General features: G+C 51.4%; 1 protein-coding gene across 1 annotated transcript; it reads left to right on the top strand.

The window, feature by feature from the left end:
* The first annotated feature begins 433 nt into the window (after window positions 1-433).
* LOC121272775 (serine/threonine-protein kinase pim-3-like) lies at window positions 434-13,309 on the top strand. Its single transcript, XM_041179554.1, has 7 exons — window positions 434-472; window positions 7,015-7,108; window positions 8,184-8,308; window positions 9,072-9,122; window positions 10,941-11,307; window positions 12,037-12,213; window positions 13,137-13,309. The coding sequence occupies exons 1-7, from the start codon at window positions 434-436 to the stop codon at window positions 13,307-13,309; spliced, it is 1,026 nt and encodes a 341-aa protein (XP_041035488.1).
* The last annotated feature ends 2,387 nt before the right edge of the window (window positions 13,310-15,696 follow it).

The raw sequence follows: 15,696 nt of genomic DNA, 5'->3' as shown, positions 1-15,696 counted from the left end.
TTCGTCTCCCTTGTTCAACCTGAAAGACGGCGCCTCTGACAGTGCAGCACTCCCTCAGCACTGACCCTCCAACAGTGCGGTTCTCCCTCAGCACTGACCCTCCAACAGTGTGGTTCTCCCTCAGCACAGACCCTCTGACAGTACGGCTCAGCCAAAATCTCTCTCCATTCTCACCTTAAAGCCACCTGCGAGCTTTACAGACCTGGCACTTTTCTAGAGGGGGTGTTGGGTGGGGCATTGAGAGATTCCTCCCTCACTCCCCTCCCAACCCCCACCCCACATTCTCATGCACACTGATAAGGGAAGAAGCGTGGATTTAAGGGGAAAGTAATGCACCGTCGTTTGATTGCTTTGTGATGCATGATGTGGGCGAATAGCTGAGGGGTAGTTGGTGGGGTTGGGAGTGGGGGATGGCACCTGAGAGGTGTTGACCATGCCAGTGCCTTCGGGAGAGTACCAGGGGAGGCCCAAGGTTGGGTGAGGTACTGGGGAAATTCTGGAAGAAGCTGGGCCCACCCTGGTCTGTAAATACTTGTGTGTTGTGTCCAGGCTGTAGAGGGTGCCGCTGATATCATGTTCGTGGTTCAACGTGAAACCCTTTTGTGAATCACGGCATGAGACTGTCTTTAAATCGCGGTGTCGCTTAGCGAACCAACAGTCGTTACAGCATAGCAGGCCATTCGGCCCATCGAGCTGATGCCAGAGAAATTACCTGCGTATTTATGATATTTTGTGTGTACTCAATAAAATTAAACATTGTTTCAGTCAGTGGTATATTGTGTGTGTGTGTGTGTGTGTGTGTGTGTGTGTACACGTCTCTGCAAACAGGAACAGGAGGAGGCCATTCAGCCCCTCTCTCAATACTGTTACACAGGAACAAGAGGCTCATTCAGGCCCTTGAGCCTCGAAGGGCTGAATGGCCTCCTCCTGTAGATGTCCCAATCTGAAATTGTGGCATACGCTGCCACCTGCTGGTCAACAAAACCTCGACGACCTAACAGAGGCTCAACAGCAGTCAGCCAGGTTCAGTTTTATAAACTCATGTTGGGGGGTGAGCAGGTTGAACGGGGGTGGAGGAGGGGGTGCGGATCCTTTGAAGGCGGAGGCATTCGTACAATCACAGAATGACGCATCTCAAGAGGAGGCCATTCAGCCAATTATACATGTGCTGGCTCTTTGAAAGAGCTGTCCAGTTAGCCCACACTCTTCACTCACCGACCCCACCAGCACTTCCACTCCCCCATAACCCTGCATGTTTTTGGCCTTCCAGTATTTATCCAATTCCCCCCTTATCGAAGAGAGCGAGAGAGAGAGAGAGAGAAGGGAATACAGACCGTAGTGAAAGAAAGACGTGCCTTTATATAGCGCCTTTCCCGACCAGCAGACACCTCCATCAGCCTCGCAGCAAATGAAGCACCTTTGCAGGTGGGGTTACTCTTACACGGAAAGGTATCGCTATTTTGCGCAGAGGAAGATCCCACGAGCAGCTGATGTCACACAGTGACCCAGGTCATCTGTTCCTTTTCATGGTGTTGGCTGAGGGATACGTTTCAGGCCCAGGACACCGGGGACAAATCTTCCCCCCAACCCCCATCCACCCCCACCAGTCCGCTTTCCTTCCAGTAGGGGCCAGGGGATCTTTTATGTCCACCTGAAGGATGGAGAGAGAGAGAGAGAGAGAGGGATGTGATGGAAGAGTTGAGGCAAAGGTTGGTGTTGGGTTGAGAGATGGCGATGGAGAGGCAAGTGATGTGTCATCGAGTCATAGAGGTCTACAGCACAGGAAAAGGCCCTTCGGCCCATCCAGTCTGTGTTGGTCAAACAAGTACCGAACTATTCTAATCCCATTTTCCAGCACTAGGCCCATACCCTTGTATGTCATGGCATCGCAAATACTTATAGAGTGGGGTGTATAATGGAGGCCAGAGGAAAGGGAAAGAGAGATAGAGACAGAGAGTGAGACAGACAGACTTATTGAGACTGAGAGAAAGAGAGAAAAAGAGAGACAAAGGGAGAATGAGGCAAACAGAAAGAGAGAGAGAGAGAGAGATAGAGAGAGACAGAGAGAGAGAGACAGAGAGAGAGAGCCCTTCAGGATTGCAGCGCAGAATCACCAGAACGACCTGGATCTGAGAGGGTTAAATTCCGATGATGGGTCCCACAGGCCGAGCTTGTATTCCCTCGAGTATCAAAGATTAAGGGGTGTTCTGATCGAGGGGTTTAAGATGATGGGTTTGGAGGGGGCGGGAGAGCCCAGAATGAGGGGGCAGAACATCAAAGTTGGAACCAGGCGGTCAGGGGAGATGTCAGGAAGCACTTGACACAAAGTGGAGTGGAAATGGGGAACTCCCTCCCCCTGATAAGCCTGTCGAGGCTGAGATGGGGGTGAGGGCAATTGTAAATTTCCAACCTGAGATTGGGAGATTTTTCTGGGTAAGGTGGGGATTGAGGATTACGGAACCGAGGGCAGCAGATGGAGTTAGGATGCAGATCAGCCGTGACCTAGTTGAATCGAGGAAGGCTCGAGGGGCAGAATGGCCTCCTCCTGTTTTTGTCTAACAGGCTTGAGAGGGGCTGAATGGCCTCCCAGTCTACAAAGGTTCTCCCTCAGTACTGACCCTCTGACAGTGATTTCAATGAGCAGCCACAATCTATTTCCATTCTCCCCTTAAGGCCAGTTGCAAGCTTTACAAACCTGGCACTTTTCTGGAGGGGGTGTTGGGTGGGGCATTGAGAGATTCCTCCCTCAATCCCATCCCCACCCACATCCCCCATCCCCCCACATCCTCATGCACACTGATAAGGGAAGAAACGTGGATTTAATACGAAAGCGACAGACAGTCGTTCGATCACATAGTGACGCACGCTGTGGGCAAATAGTTGAGGAGGAGTTGGTGGGGCGATTGGCACTGGAGAAGCTTTGGCCATGCCAGTGCCTTTGGGAGAGTGCCAGGGGAGGCCCGAGGTTGGGTGAGGTTGTGGGGAAATTCTGGAAGCAGCTGGGCCCACCCTGGTCTGTAAATACTCGTGTATTGTGTCCATGCCGTAGAGGGTGCTGCTGATATCATGTTCGTGGTACAACGTGAAACCCTCTTGTGAATCGCGGCACGAGACTGTCTTTAAATCGCGGTGTCGGTTAGCGAACCGACAGTCGTTAGAGAATAACAGGCCATTCGGCCCATCGAGCTGATGCCAGAGAAGCTACCTGCGTATTTGTGATATTTTGTGTGTATTCAATAAAATTAAACGTTGTTTCAGTCAGGGGTATATTGTGTGTGTGTGTGTGTGTGTACACGTCTCTGCGAACAGGAACAGGAAGAGTACATTCAGCCCCTCTCTCAAGACTGTTACACAGGAACAGGAGGAGGCTCATTCAGGCCCTTGACACTCGAAGGGATGAATGGCCTCCTCCTGTGGATGGCCCAATCTGAAATTGTGGCAAACACTGCCACCTGCTGGTCAACAAAACCTCGACGACCTGAAAGAGGCTGAACAGGAATCAGTCAGGTTCAGTTTCAAAAGCTCATGTTGGGGATTTGGCAGGTTGAACATGGGTGGGGAGTGTGAGATAGAGAGAAAGGGAGAGTGAGGGAAACAGAGAAAGAAAGTGAGAGAAAGAGAGAGAGTAAGACAGACAAACAGAAAGAAAGTGAGAGAGAGATAGAGAGAGGGACCGAAAAAGAGAGAGAGATAGAGACACAGGAAAAGAGAGACAAAAAGAGAGAGGCACAGAGATAGAGAGAGAGATAGAGGAATAGAGAGACACAGAGAGAGAGACACAGAGAGAGAGAGAGTCAGAGAGTGAGAGAGAGCAATAGAAAGAGAGATAGAGGGAAAGGCAGAGAGATTGCTATAGAGAGAGACAGAGAGAGAGAGAAAGAGGGACCGAGAGAGACACAGAGAGGGAGAGATAAAAAGAGAGCGATAGTGAGAGAGAGATAGAGAGAGATAGACTGTGAAAGATAGAGAGAGAGACAGAGAGAGAGAGACAGAGAGAGAGAACCCTTCAGGATTGCACCGCAGAAACACCAGAACGAACTGGTCTGAGAGGGTTAAATTCCGATGACGGGTCCCACAGGCCGAGCTTGTATTCCCTCGAGTATCGAAGATTAAGGGGTGTTCTGATCGAGGGGGTTTAAGATGATGGGTTTGGAGGGGGCGGAAGAGCCGAGAATGAGGGGGCAGAACTCCAAAGTTGGAGGCAGGCGGTCAAGGGAGATTTCAGGAAGCACTTGACACAAAGTTGGGTGGAAATGGGGAACTCCCTCCCCCCGATAAGCCTGTTGAGGCTGAGATGGGGGGGAGGGCAAATGTAAATTTCCAACCTGAGATTGGGAGGTTTTTCTGGTTAAGGGGGGGATTGAGGATTACAGAACCAAGGGCAGCAGATGGAGTTAAGATGCAAATCAGCCGTGATCTAGTTGAATCGAGGAAGGCTCGAGGGGCAGAATGGCCTCCACCCGTTCCTGTCTAACAGGCTTGAGAAGGGCTGAATGGCCTCCGAGACTACAAAGGTTCTCCCTCAGTACTGACCCTCCAACAGTGATTTCCATGAGCAGCCGCAATCTCTCTCCATTCTCCCCTTAAGGCCAGTTGCGAGCTTTACAGACCTGGCACTTTACTGGAGCGGGTGTTGGGTGGGGCATTGAGAGATTCCTCCCTCAATCCCATCCCCACCCCCATCCCCCATCCCCCCACATCCTCATGCACACTGATAAGGGAAGAAACGTGGATTTAAGACGAAAGCAACAGACAGTCGTTCGATCGCATTGTGACGCACGCTGTGGGCAAATAGCTGAGGGGGAGTTGGTTTGGGTTGGGGGCGGGGCGATCGGCACTGGAGAAGCTTTGGCCATGCCAGTGCCTTTGGGAGAGCGCCAGGGGAGGCCCGAGGTTGGGTGAGGTTGAGGGGAAATTCTGGAAGCAGCTGGGCCCACCCTGGTCTGTAAATACTCGTGTAATGTGTCCAGGCTGTAGAGGGTGCCGCTGATATCATGTTCGTGGTTCAACGTGAAACCCTCTTATGAATCGCGGCACGAGACTGTCTTTAAATCGTGGTGTTGGTTAGCGAAACGACAGTCGTTACAGCATAGCAGGCCATTCGGCCCATCGAGCTGATGCCAGAGAAACTACCTGCATATTTATGATGTTTTGTGTGTACTCAATTAAACTTTGTTTCAATCAGTGGTATATTGTGTGTGTGTGTGTGTGTGTGTGTACATATCTCTACAAACAGGAACAGGAGGAGGCCATTCAGCCCCTCTCTCGAGACTGTTACACAGGAACAGGATGAGGCCCATTCAGCCCACTCTCTCAAGCCTGTTACACAGGAACAGCAGGAGGTCATTCAGCCCCATCTCCCGAGATGTTCCACAGGAAAAGGAGGAGGCCCATTCAGCCTCTGTCTCAAGCCTTTTAAACAGGAACAAGAGGAGGCCTTTTCAGCCCTTGAGCCTCGAAGGGCTGAATGGCCTCCTCCTGTGGATGGCCCAATATGAAATTGTGGCAAATGCTGCCACCTGCTGGTCAACAAAACCTCGACGACCGAACAGAGGCTCAACAGCAGTCAGGCACGTTCAGTTTTATAATCTCATGTTGGGGGGTGGGCAGGTTGAACGGGGGTGGAGGAAGGGGGTGCTGAGCCTTTGAAGGCAGAGGGATTCGTACAATCACAGAATGACGCATCTCAAGAGGAGGCCATTCAGCCCATTATACATGTGCTGGCTCCTTGAAAGAGCTGTCCATTTAGCCCCACATTCTTCACCCACCGACCCCACCAGCACTTCCACTCCCCCATCACCCTGCACGCTTTTGCCCTTCCAGTATTTATCCAATTCCCTCCTTATCGAAGAGAACGAGAGAGAGAGAGAGAGAAGGGAATACAGACCGTAGCGAAAGAAAGACTTGCCTTTATATAGCGCCTTTCCAGACCAGCAGAAAACTCCAAGAGCCTCGCAGAAAATGAAGCACCATTGCAGATGGGGTCCCTCTTGTAGGGAAAGGGATCGCTAATTTGTGCAGAGGAAGATCCCACGAGCAGCTGATGTCACACAATGACCCAGGTCATCTGTGCCTTTTCATGGTGTTGGCTGAAGGATAAGTTTCGGGCCCAGGACACCGGGGAGAACTCTTGCCCCCAACCCCAACCCCAACCCCCGCCAGCCCGCTTTCCTTCCAATAGGGGCCAGGAGATCTTTTATGTCCACCTGAGACACTGGAAAAGAGAGATAAAAAGAAAGAGATGCAGAAATAGAGAAAGAGATAGAAGGACAGAGAATCAGATAGAGAGAAAGAGTGAGAGCAACATCAATTGTTTTATTTCTCAACGCAAACTGGAGGAACAGCACCTTATCTACAGACTATGTATTTTACAGCCTTTCAGACTGAATATTGAGTTCAACAATTTTAGATCACAAACTCTCTTCTCCATCCCCACCCCCTCTTTTCTAATAATTTATAAATATCTTTCTATTCCCACCTATTCCAATTATTTTTAAATGTGTTTCCATCCATTGGTCTATCTGCTTTCTACCCTTAATGTCCCCATTAGCACATTTCTTCGCCAATTTCACCACCATCAACACCTCTTTCTCCTTTTGCCTGTGACATCTTTTGTCTCCCCCCACCTTTCACTGACCCTCGATCCAGCTCTAATTGTCCCCTCCCTCCTGTCCCTTAAACCAGTTTATATTTCACCCCACTTCTGCTTTCCCTTAGTTCTGGTCAAGAGTCACAGGGACTCGAAAGGTGAACTGTGCCCCTCCCAGCAGATGCTGCCAGACCTGCTGAGTTTTCCAGGTATTTTTTGGGGGTTTTGGTTGTGGATTTCCAGCCTTCGCTGGAACACTGATACATTCGAGGTGAAATTGACACACCGCCTTGTAACCAACAGCAACCAGGGAAAGGGGGAAAAGACTCAACTTCTGCTCTGCCTGTGAACCGCTTGAAGGACAAAATTCTTCCTTTAAAAAAAACATATTGTAAACGATTACGAGACTGTCTTTCTCTGCCCAGAAGAATCTTAAGAGCAGCGTCCCCCGCAGAGCCATGCTGTATACCAAGGCCGGGACTGTGTGCAGTCAGACACGGGCCGAGGAATCGCACCCAGGTATGAAGTTTTTTTTAGGAACGTGAGTTCCCCGAGTGTCCGCGCAGTGTCTTTACCCCACCTCCCACCGCCCCCGCCTCCCCCCACCACCCCCCCACCCACCCCCCCCCCACCTCCCCCGCTCCCCAGAAGTTGGTATTTGGGGAGAAGGGGAGTGAGCAGGAATTCTCGAGAGCCAGTGGGATGCAGGGACAGAAACTGAGAGAGAGTGAGAGACAGGCACAGAGATGGACTGGGGCGGAGGGGGCAGAGACGGAAACAGAGGGAGTGGGAGGTTCGGTTCGATGGGTCTTTGGTACTAACATATTCATTTCAACACAAGAGCAAGTTTCAGTGGGAACCAATTCGTCTAACGGAACAGACAGGGAGATGGAAGAGGAATCCAACATATTGGGATCCCCCCTTGAAGAGGGAGCCCCGACCACGTCCCCAACCCAAAAATTCCCTTTAAAAGGGTGCACACAATGCGCCGGTGAACGGACTGGAGGCGACCGATGGCAGAATAAGTCGAAGAGGGAGAGGAAAGGGAGAGAAAGAATGAAAAGAGAGGCAGAGAGAGAGAGAGAGAAAGAGAGACAGAGAGACAGAGAGAGAGAGACACAGAGAGAGAGACGCACAGAAAGAAAAAAAGAGAGACTGATAGAGAAATTGAGAGAGACAGAGAGACAGAGAGAGAGCTAGAGAAACAGAACGAGAGAGCGGGACAGCAGTGAGACACAGAAAGAGAGACACAGACACACACAAAAAAGATGTTAGAGAGAGACGGAGAGAGAATGGGTGACAGAAACACGTGAGTGAAAGAGAGAGGCAATGGGCAAACTCATTAATTTTCGCTTGAGTTTAGTGGGCTGGGAAGGGTCGGGAGTATTTGTCACTAAGAGCCATTTCAGTCTGATGTGATGTTTGTGTGTCTGTGTCTCTCTTTCTGTGTCTCACTGCTGTCTCGCTCTCTCGTTCTGTTTCTCTAGCTCTCTCTCTGTCTCTCTCTGTCTTTCTTTCTCTCTATCTATCTCTCTTTCTTTCTCTCTGTCTCTCTCTCTTTCTTTCTCTCTCTCTTTCTCTCTCTCTGCCTCAGGTCCTGCAGTGAAGAAGAGGAAGAAGAGAGAAAGCTTCAAGGATCTGTACAGTGTGGGCAATAAACTGGGCAGCGGCGGCTTCGGAACTGTTTACTCGGCTGTGAGGATCTCCGATGGAGCTCCGGTGAGAGAGGGGAAAGGGAGGGCATTAATGAAATAAGCACATCGATATATAGACACACACACACTCAGACACAAACACACACACACACACACTCAGACACACACAAACACACACTCAAACACACACAAACACACACACACACACTCAGAGACACACACACAAACACAGACACACGCACCCAGACACACACAGAGACACACTCTGACACACACAAACACACACGCAGACACACAAACACACGCACACACACACAAACACACACTCAGACACACACAAACACACACTCAGACACACAAACACATGCATACACACTCAGAGACACACACACACAAAAACATTCACACAGATACTCAATCACACAAACATGCACACAAACAGACACATACACACTCACTCAATCACACAGAGATCCTCACAGTCATGCACAGCCAAACACGCACACACACAAACACACACTCAGACACACACACACAGGCATACACAGAGACACACTGCCATCTAGAAGCTTCCGTTTTTAGTGCAATAAATTATAAAATGCGAGCACAACATTACAACATTCCGGGGGTCACGGGGGGAATGAAGATCCAAAATAATTCCCAGGAATCAATGTTTACACCTGCAGGTGTTGCTGATGTTTCTATAGGGGGGAGGGAGACAAGGTGTGTGTTAACTCAGTATGAAACTTTACTTAAAATATATCAATATCGCTATAGTGTTTAAAGTCAGCTGGTTTGAATGAATTGGGATCCTGTTTCTGTCACAGGTGGCGGTTAAACACGTGCCCAGGAAGAAAGTGGTGAATTGGGGTCATCTGGTGAGTTTAAAATTTATTAAATAAGACTTGTGAACGTGTCTCTGTCTGACTGTGTGCGATTGCGCATCTTAAGTGTGCAAAGTGTGCGGGTGAGTGTACGAGTGTGTGAAAGTGTGAGAATGTGTGCAAGTGTGTCTGAGTGTGAGAATATGTGAGTGTGTGTCTGAGTGTGTGTGCGAGTAACTCTAACTGTGACAGTGTGCAAGTGTTTCTGAGTGTGTGCAAGTAACTCTGAATGTGCGAATGTGTCTGAGTATGTGTGAATAACTCTGAATGTGAGAGTGTGTCTGATTGTGTGTGCGAGTGTGTCTGAGTGTGTACAAGAAACTCTGTGTGAGTTCTTAGTGTGTGCGAACAAATCTGAATGTGAGTGTGTGTACGAGTGCTTCTGAGTGTGTGTGAGTAAGTATGAATGTGAGAGTGTGCAAGTGTGTCTGAATGTGTGCAAGTGACTCTGAATGTGCGAGTCTGTCTGAGTGTGTGTGAATAACTCTGAATGTGAGATTGTGTACCAGTGCGTCTGAGTGTGTGTGTAAGTCTGAATGTGAGAGTGTGCGAGTGTACCTGAGTGTGAGGAAGTAACTCTGAATGTGCGAGTGTGTCTGAGTGTATGTGCGAGTAACTCTGAATGTGAGTGTGTGTACGAGTGCGTCTGAGTGTGTACAAGTAACTCTGAATGTGCAAGTGTGTCAGAGTGTGTTTGCAAGTTACTCTGAATGGGAGAGTGTGTACGAGTGTGTCTGAGTGTATGTGTGAGTAAGTCAAAATGTGAGAGTGTGCGTGTGTACCTGAGTGTGAGCAAGTAACTCTGAATGTGCGAGTGGGACTGATTGTGTGCATGTAACTCTGAATGTGCGAGTGTGTCTGAGTGTGTACAAATAACTCTGAATGTGCGAGTGTGTGTGCGAGTGTGTCTGAGTGAGTGCAAGTGTGTGTCTGAGTGTGAGAGAGTGTGTCTGAGTGTGTGTATATTGGAGGGCGGGAGTGAGAGTGAGTGTGAGTGTGTTTGTGTAGAGGAGCTGGTTCTTGTTTGCAATTCAGTGAAAAATGACAAAGGCTTTCTTTTCAATCTTCATTCTGTGATATATTTATTACAACCCTAGATCTCATTGCCTTTGAGATAATGGTTACTTCGCTGTCCCTCCGTGACATCAGTTTAGAGGGAAAAACCCAGGAATCTGACACATCGCAACAGAAAATTGTTAAAGGTGAGCTCGCCACCAGGGGTCGCCCCACAAGGGAGTTTGTTTTAGATAGAACATCATTCTCAACTTGTGTTCCCCCCAAACCAGCCTCTTCCCACCCCCTGCCCACCCCCAACTCCATCTCCCCCCAAACCAGCCTCTTCCCACCCCCTACCCACCCCCAACTCCATCTCCCCCCCCACCCCCAACTCCATCTCCCCCAAACCAGCCTCTTCCCAGACCGTACACACCCACAACTCCATCTCCCCCAAACCAGCCTCTTCACACCCCCAACTCCATCTTCCACAAACCAGCCTCTTCCCACCCCCAACTCCATCTCCCCCAAACCAGCCTCTTCTCACACCCAACTCCATCTTCAACAAACCAGCCTCTTCCCACCCCCAACTCCATCTCCCCCAAACCAGCCTCTTCTCACCCCCATCTCCATCTTCCACAAAGCAGCCTCTGCCCACACCCAACTCCATCTCCCCCAAACCAGCCTCTTCACACCCCCAACTCCATCTCCCCAAACCAGCCACCTCCCACCCCCAACTCCTTGTCACCCACTCTTTGTGAACTTGTTGCCTGCTGTCCATGTTCTGAATTCTGCCATCCTTGTGCCCTCTGTTTGCAGAATGACCGCCATGTGCCCCTGGAGATCATCCTGATGAGGAAGGTGTCTTTGCCGGAGCACCGAGGTGTGATTCGCCTGCTGGACTGCTTCTCCAGGCCGGACGACTTCCTGCTGGTGATGGAGCGCCCGCCCAGAGCCAAGGACCTCTTCGACCTCATCACCGAGCAGGGCCCGCTGTGCGAGGAGCGCTTCTGCTCCTTCTTCCGCCAGGTGGTGGAGGCACTGCGGATCTGCCATGCCTGTGGGGTCGCGCACCGGGACGTCAAGAGCGAGAACCTTCTGGTCGACCTGCGCACCGGCGAGCTCAAGCTCATCGACTTCGGCTCGGCAGCCCTGCTGCGCGACACCGCCTACACCGATGTCAGTGGTGAGTGCCCTATCTCAGCCCGGCCACTCCCTGGGGGCATCCCGGAAGCAGCTGGGGGCACAGTGGCTCCCCCTTTCTCTTTCTGCCACCAGGGATCCCAGATTGTTGCGCGGGCACCAATTCCCTCCAACAGTGCGGCTCAGAACTGACTCTCCGGCAGTGTGACTCTCCCTCAGCACTGTCCCTCCAACAGTGCGGAGCTCCCTCAGCATTGAACGATGAAAAGTGCGGCGCTCCCTCAATTCTGACCCTCCAAAAGTGCGGCGCTCCCTCAGCACTGACCCTCCGACAGTGCGGCGCTCCCACAATACAGACCCTCCGACAGTGCGGCGCTCCCTCGGCACTGACCATCCAACAATGCGGACCTCCCTCAGCACTGACGCTCCGACAGTGCGGCGCTCCCTCAGCACTGACCGTTCGACAGTGCGGCGCTCCCTCAGTACTGACCCTCCAAATGTGCGGTGCTCCCTCAGTGCTGACCCACCGACAGTGCGGCACTCCCTCGGCACTGACCCTCCGACAGTGCAGTGCTCCCTCGGTACTAGCACTGGGCTGGGGGTATAAGGCAGGGGGCGAGCATCAGGTGTGGGTAATTTGGGGGCATCGGGGCATTAAACCCCAAAGCAACGCTGGGTGGGGTAAATAGTCTCACAGTGAATGTTGTCTGGTTTTAATCTTGTCCCTCTCTCTCTCTCTCTATTTCCCTCTCTTTCTGATGGAAATGCTCAGGCACCAGAGTGTTCAACCCACCAGAGTACATCAGCGAAGGGCGCTACCATGCCCTCTCCGCTACCGCCTCGTCCCTCGGGGTCTTGCTCTGCAACATGGTCTGTGGTGATATCCCCTTCAAGGAAGATGTGGAAATCCTGGCTGGCGAGATCCAGCTGCCCTGCAGCATCTCCAAGGGTAAGTGGCAGATGGGGTGGAGAGAGGGAATTTATTTTTTAAAAAACATCCTTCACTGTCTCCTTTCCTAAGATCTCAAGAAACAGCGGCAGGAGGAGGCCATTCAGACCCTCGATCCTGCTCCCCCATTCAATACAATGGCATCTGATCCGATTGCTCCACAACTCCACTTCCCTGTCCGTCCCCCTCATAACCCTCGACTCCCCTCATCGATCAGAAATCTGTCTCACTTGGCCTTGAATATTTTCAGTGACCCGGCCCCCACTGCTCTCAGGGGGAGTTGGCGGAGAGAATTTCACAGACTGACCACCCTCTGAGACAAGAAATTCCTCCTCATCTCCGTCTTCAATGGGAGAGCCCTCATTCTGAAACTGTGCCCCCTCCCCTCATTCTAGATTCCCCCCCTTGAGGGGGGGAAACAACCCCTCAGCATCCACCCTGTCAAACCGCCTCCCCTCAGAATCGGACATGTTTCAATAAGATCACCTCTCATTCTTCTAAACTCCAATGGGTAGAGGCCCCAACCTGCTCAACCTTTCCCCATCAGACAAACCCCCTTCTTCCCAGGAATCAGCCGAGTGAACCTTCTCTGAACGGCATCCAATGCGAGGCTGTCCCTCCTTAAGTAAGGAGACCAGAAGTGACCACAGTGCCCCAGGAGAGGCCTCACCAACGCCCTGTCCGGTTGTAGCAAGACTTCCCCACTTTTATACTCCATCCCACCCCCTCGCAATAAAGGACAACTTTCCATTTGGCTTCCTAATCACTCGCTGCATCTGCGTACCAACTTTTTGAGATTCATGTACCAGGACACCCAGATCCCTCTGCTCCACCGCCTTCTGCAGTCTCTCTCTCTCTTTCTCACATTCATTTCTTCCCTGCGATGCAATTTTTAACGGACTATCTTGTCCTTCCCCCTGCAGAGTGCGAGGAGCTGATACGATGGTGCCTCTCCATGCAACTCTCCGAAAGGCCCACCCTCGACCAGATACTGTGCCACCCGTGGGTGCAGCGGGACATCACCAGACCGAAAGCCATGGGCCTCTGGAGCCCGGAGGAAGACTCCGAGTGTAGCACCAGCCAGGAGAGACAGTAGGAAGCAAACAGACCGGACATGAACACACTCTGTTACTCGTCACCGTATGCAAGGAGGAGGAACTTTAAGGACTGATGGGGACCTCGCCTGATCGCTCTGTCAGCAGTGGCTGGCTGGTCAGTGAATATTGGCCCCAGGGCCGGAGCGAACTCGAACTGCACATCCTGTGTTCGTCTCCCTTTTTCATCGTTAAAGACGCCGCCTCCGACAGTGCGGCTCTCCCTCAGCACTGACCCTCCTACAGTGTGGTGCTCCCTCAGCACAGACCCTCATACAGCGCGGCTCAGCCCTGACCCTCCGACAATGCAGAGCTCCTTCAGGATTGACCCTCCAACAGTGATTTCCATGAGCAGCCACATTCTCTCTCCATTCTTGCCTTAAAGCCACCTGCGAGCTTTACAGACCTGGCACTTTTCTAGAGGGGGTGTTGGGATGGGGCATGGAGAGATTCCTCCCTCACTCCCCTCCCAACCCTCACCCCACATCCTCATGCACACTGATAACGGAAGAAGCGTGGATTTAAGGGGAAAGTAATGCACAGTCGTTCGATTGCTTTGTGATGCACGATGTGGGCCAATAGCTGAGGGGTAGTTGGTGGGGTTGGGTGTGGGGGGGTTGGCACCTGAGAGGCGTTGACCATGCCAGTGCCTTTGGGAGAGCGCCAGGGGAGGCCCGAGTTTCAGTGAGGTTCTGGGGAAATTCTGGAAGCAGCTGGGCCCACCCTGGTCTGTAAATACTCGTGTATTGTGCTCAGGCTGTAGAGGGTGCCGCTGATATCATGCTCGTGGTTCAACGTGAAACTCTCTTGTGAATCGCGGCACGAGACTGTCCTTAAATCGTGGTGTTAAAACTAGCTGCTTATTTGTGATGTTTTGTGTGAACTCAATAAAATTAAACATTGTTTCAGTCAGTGGTATATTCTGTGTGTACATGTCTCTGCAAGCAGGTACAGCAAGAGGCCATTCAGAACCTCCCTCGAGCCTGTTACACAGGAACAGGAGGAGGCCATTCAGTCCCTCTCGAAAATGTTACACAGGAACAAGAGGAGGCCATTCATCCCCTCTCTCAAACTTACACAGGAACAGGAGTAGGCCATTCAGCCCCTCTTGAGTCAGTAACACAGGAAGAAGAGGAAGCTCATTCAGCCACTCTGAAGCCTGTTACAGAGGAACAGGAGGAGGCCTTTTGAGGCCCTTGACCCTCAAAGGAGCTGAATGGCCTCCTGTGGATGGCCCAGTATGAAATTATGGCAAACGCCGCTCCCTGCTGGTCAACAAAACAGTGACGACCTGATAGAGACTCAACAGCAATCGGGCAGGTTCGGTTTCAAAAGCCCATGTTGTGGAGGTGGGCAGGTTGAACGGGGGTGGGGGAGGGAGAAGTGGAGGCGTTCGTACACAGAACCAAACAGTTTAAGAGGAGGCCATTCAGCCGTTCATGCATGTGCAGGCTTTTAGAAAGAGCTGTCCAATTAACCCCACACTCTTTCCCCCCGACCCCACCGGCTCTTTCTCTCCCCCATAACCCTACACAATTTTCCCCTTCCAGTATTTATCCAATTCCCCCCATTATTGAAGGGAGAGAGAGAGAGAGAGAGACAAGGAAAGACTGACCGTAGCGAAAGAAAGACGTGCGTTTATATAGCGCCTTTCACCACCAGCAGACACCTCCAAGTGCCTCGCAGCCAATGAAGCACCTTTGCAGGTGGGGTCACTCTCGTAGGGAAAGAGACTGCCATTTTGCGCAGAGGAAGATCCCACGAGCAGCCGATGTCACACGATGACCCAGGTCATCTGTTCCTTTTCGTGGCGTTGGCTGAGGGATACATTTCGGGCCCAGGACACCAGGGAGAACTCTTCCCCCCAACCCCCACCCAACCCCACCAGCCCACTTTTCTTCCAATAGGGGCTGGGGGATCTTTTATGTCCACCTGTCGGGCTGGACGCAGGACTCAGGTTTAATGTCTCATCCTGAAGGATGGAGAGAGAGAGAGAGAGAGAGGGATGTGATGAGAGAGTTGAGGCAAAGGTTTGTGATGGGTTCAGAGAGTGCGATGGAGAGGCAAGTGATGTGTCATAGAGTCATAGAGATCCACAGCACAGAAAAAGGCCCTTCGGCCCATCCAGTCTGTGTCAGTCAAACAAGTACCGAACTATTCTAATCCCATTTTCCAGCACTAGGCCCATACCCTTGTATGTCATGGCATCGCAAGTACTTATAGAGTGGGGTGTATAATGGAGGCCAGAGGAAAGTGGGAGAGAGAGATAGAGAGACAGAGAGACAGAGACAGAGACAGGCAGAGTGAGAGGAAGAGAGTGAGAGAGATAGAAAGGTAGAGTGAGGCAAACAGAGAAAGAGAGTGAGAGAAAGAGAGAGAGTGAGACAGA

This window comes from Carcharodon carcharias, chromosome 35 (genome assembly GCF_017639515.1).
Source record: "Carcharodon carcharias isolate sCarCar2 chromosome 35, sCarCar2.pri, whole genome shotgun sequence".
Taxonomy (NCBI): Eukaryota; Metazoa; Chordata; class Chondrichthyes; order Lamniformes; family Lamnidae; genus Carcharodon; species Carcharodon carcharias.
Note: the sequence above shows the minus strand (reverse complement) of the source record. Positions and strands in the feature narration are given on the sequence as shown.

Excerpts from the sequence above, each read along its gene's own strand:
- LOC121272775 (XM_041179554.1), top strand. The coding sequence starts at position 434 with ATGCCAGTGCCTTCGGGAGAGTACCAGGGGAGGCCCAAG. Across the intron at positions 473-7,014 it reads AGTACCAGGGGAGGCCCAAG|AAGAATCTTAAGAGCAGCGT; the intron begins GTTGGGTGAGGT and ends TTCTCTGCCCAG. Across the intron at positions 9,123-10,940 it reads TGGTGAATTGGGGTCATCTG|AATGACCGCCATGTGCCCCT; the intron begins GTGAGTTTAAAA and ends CTCTGTTTGCAG.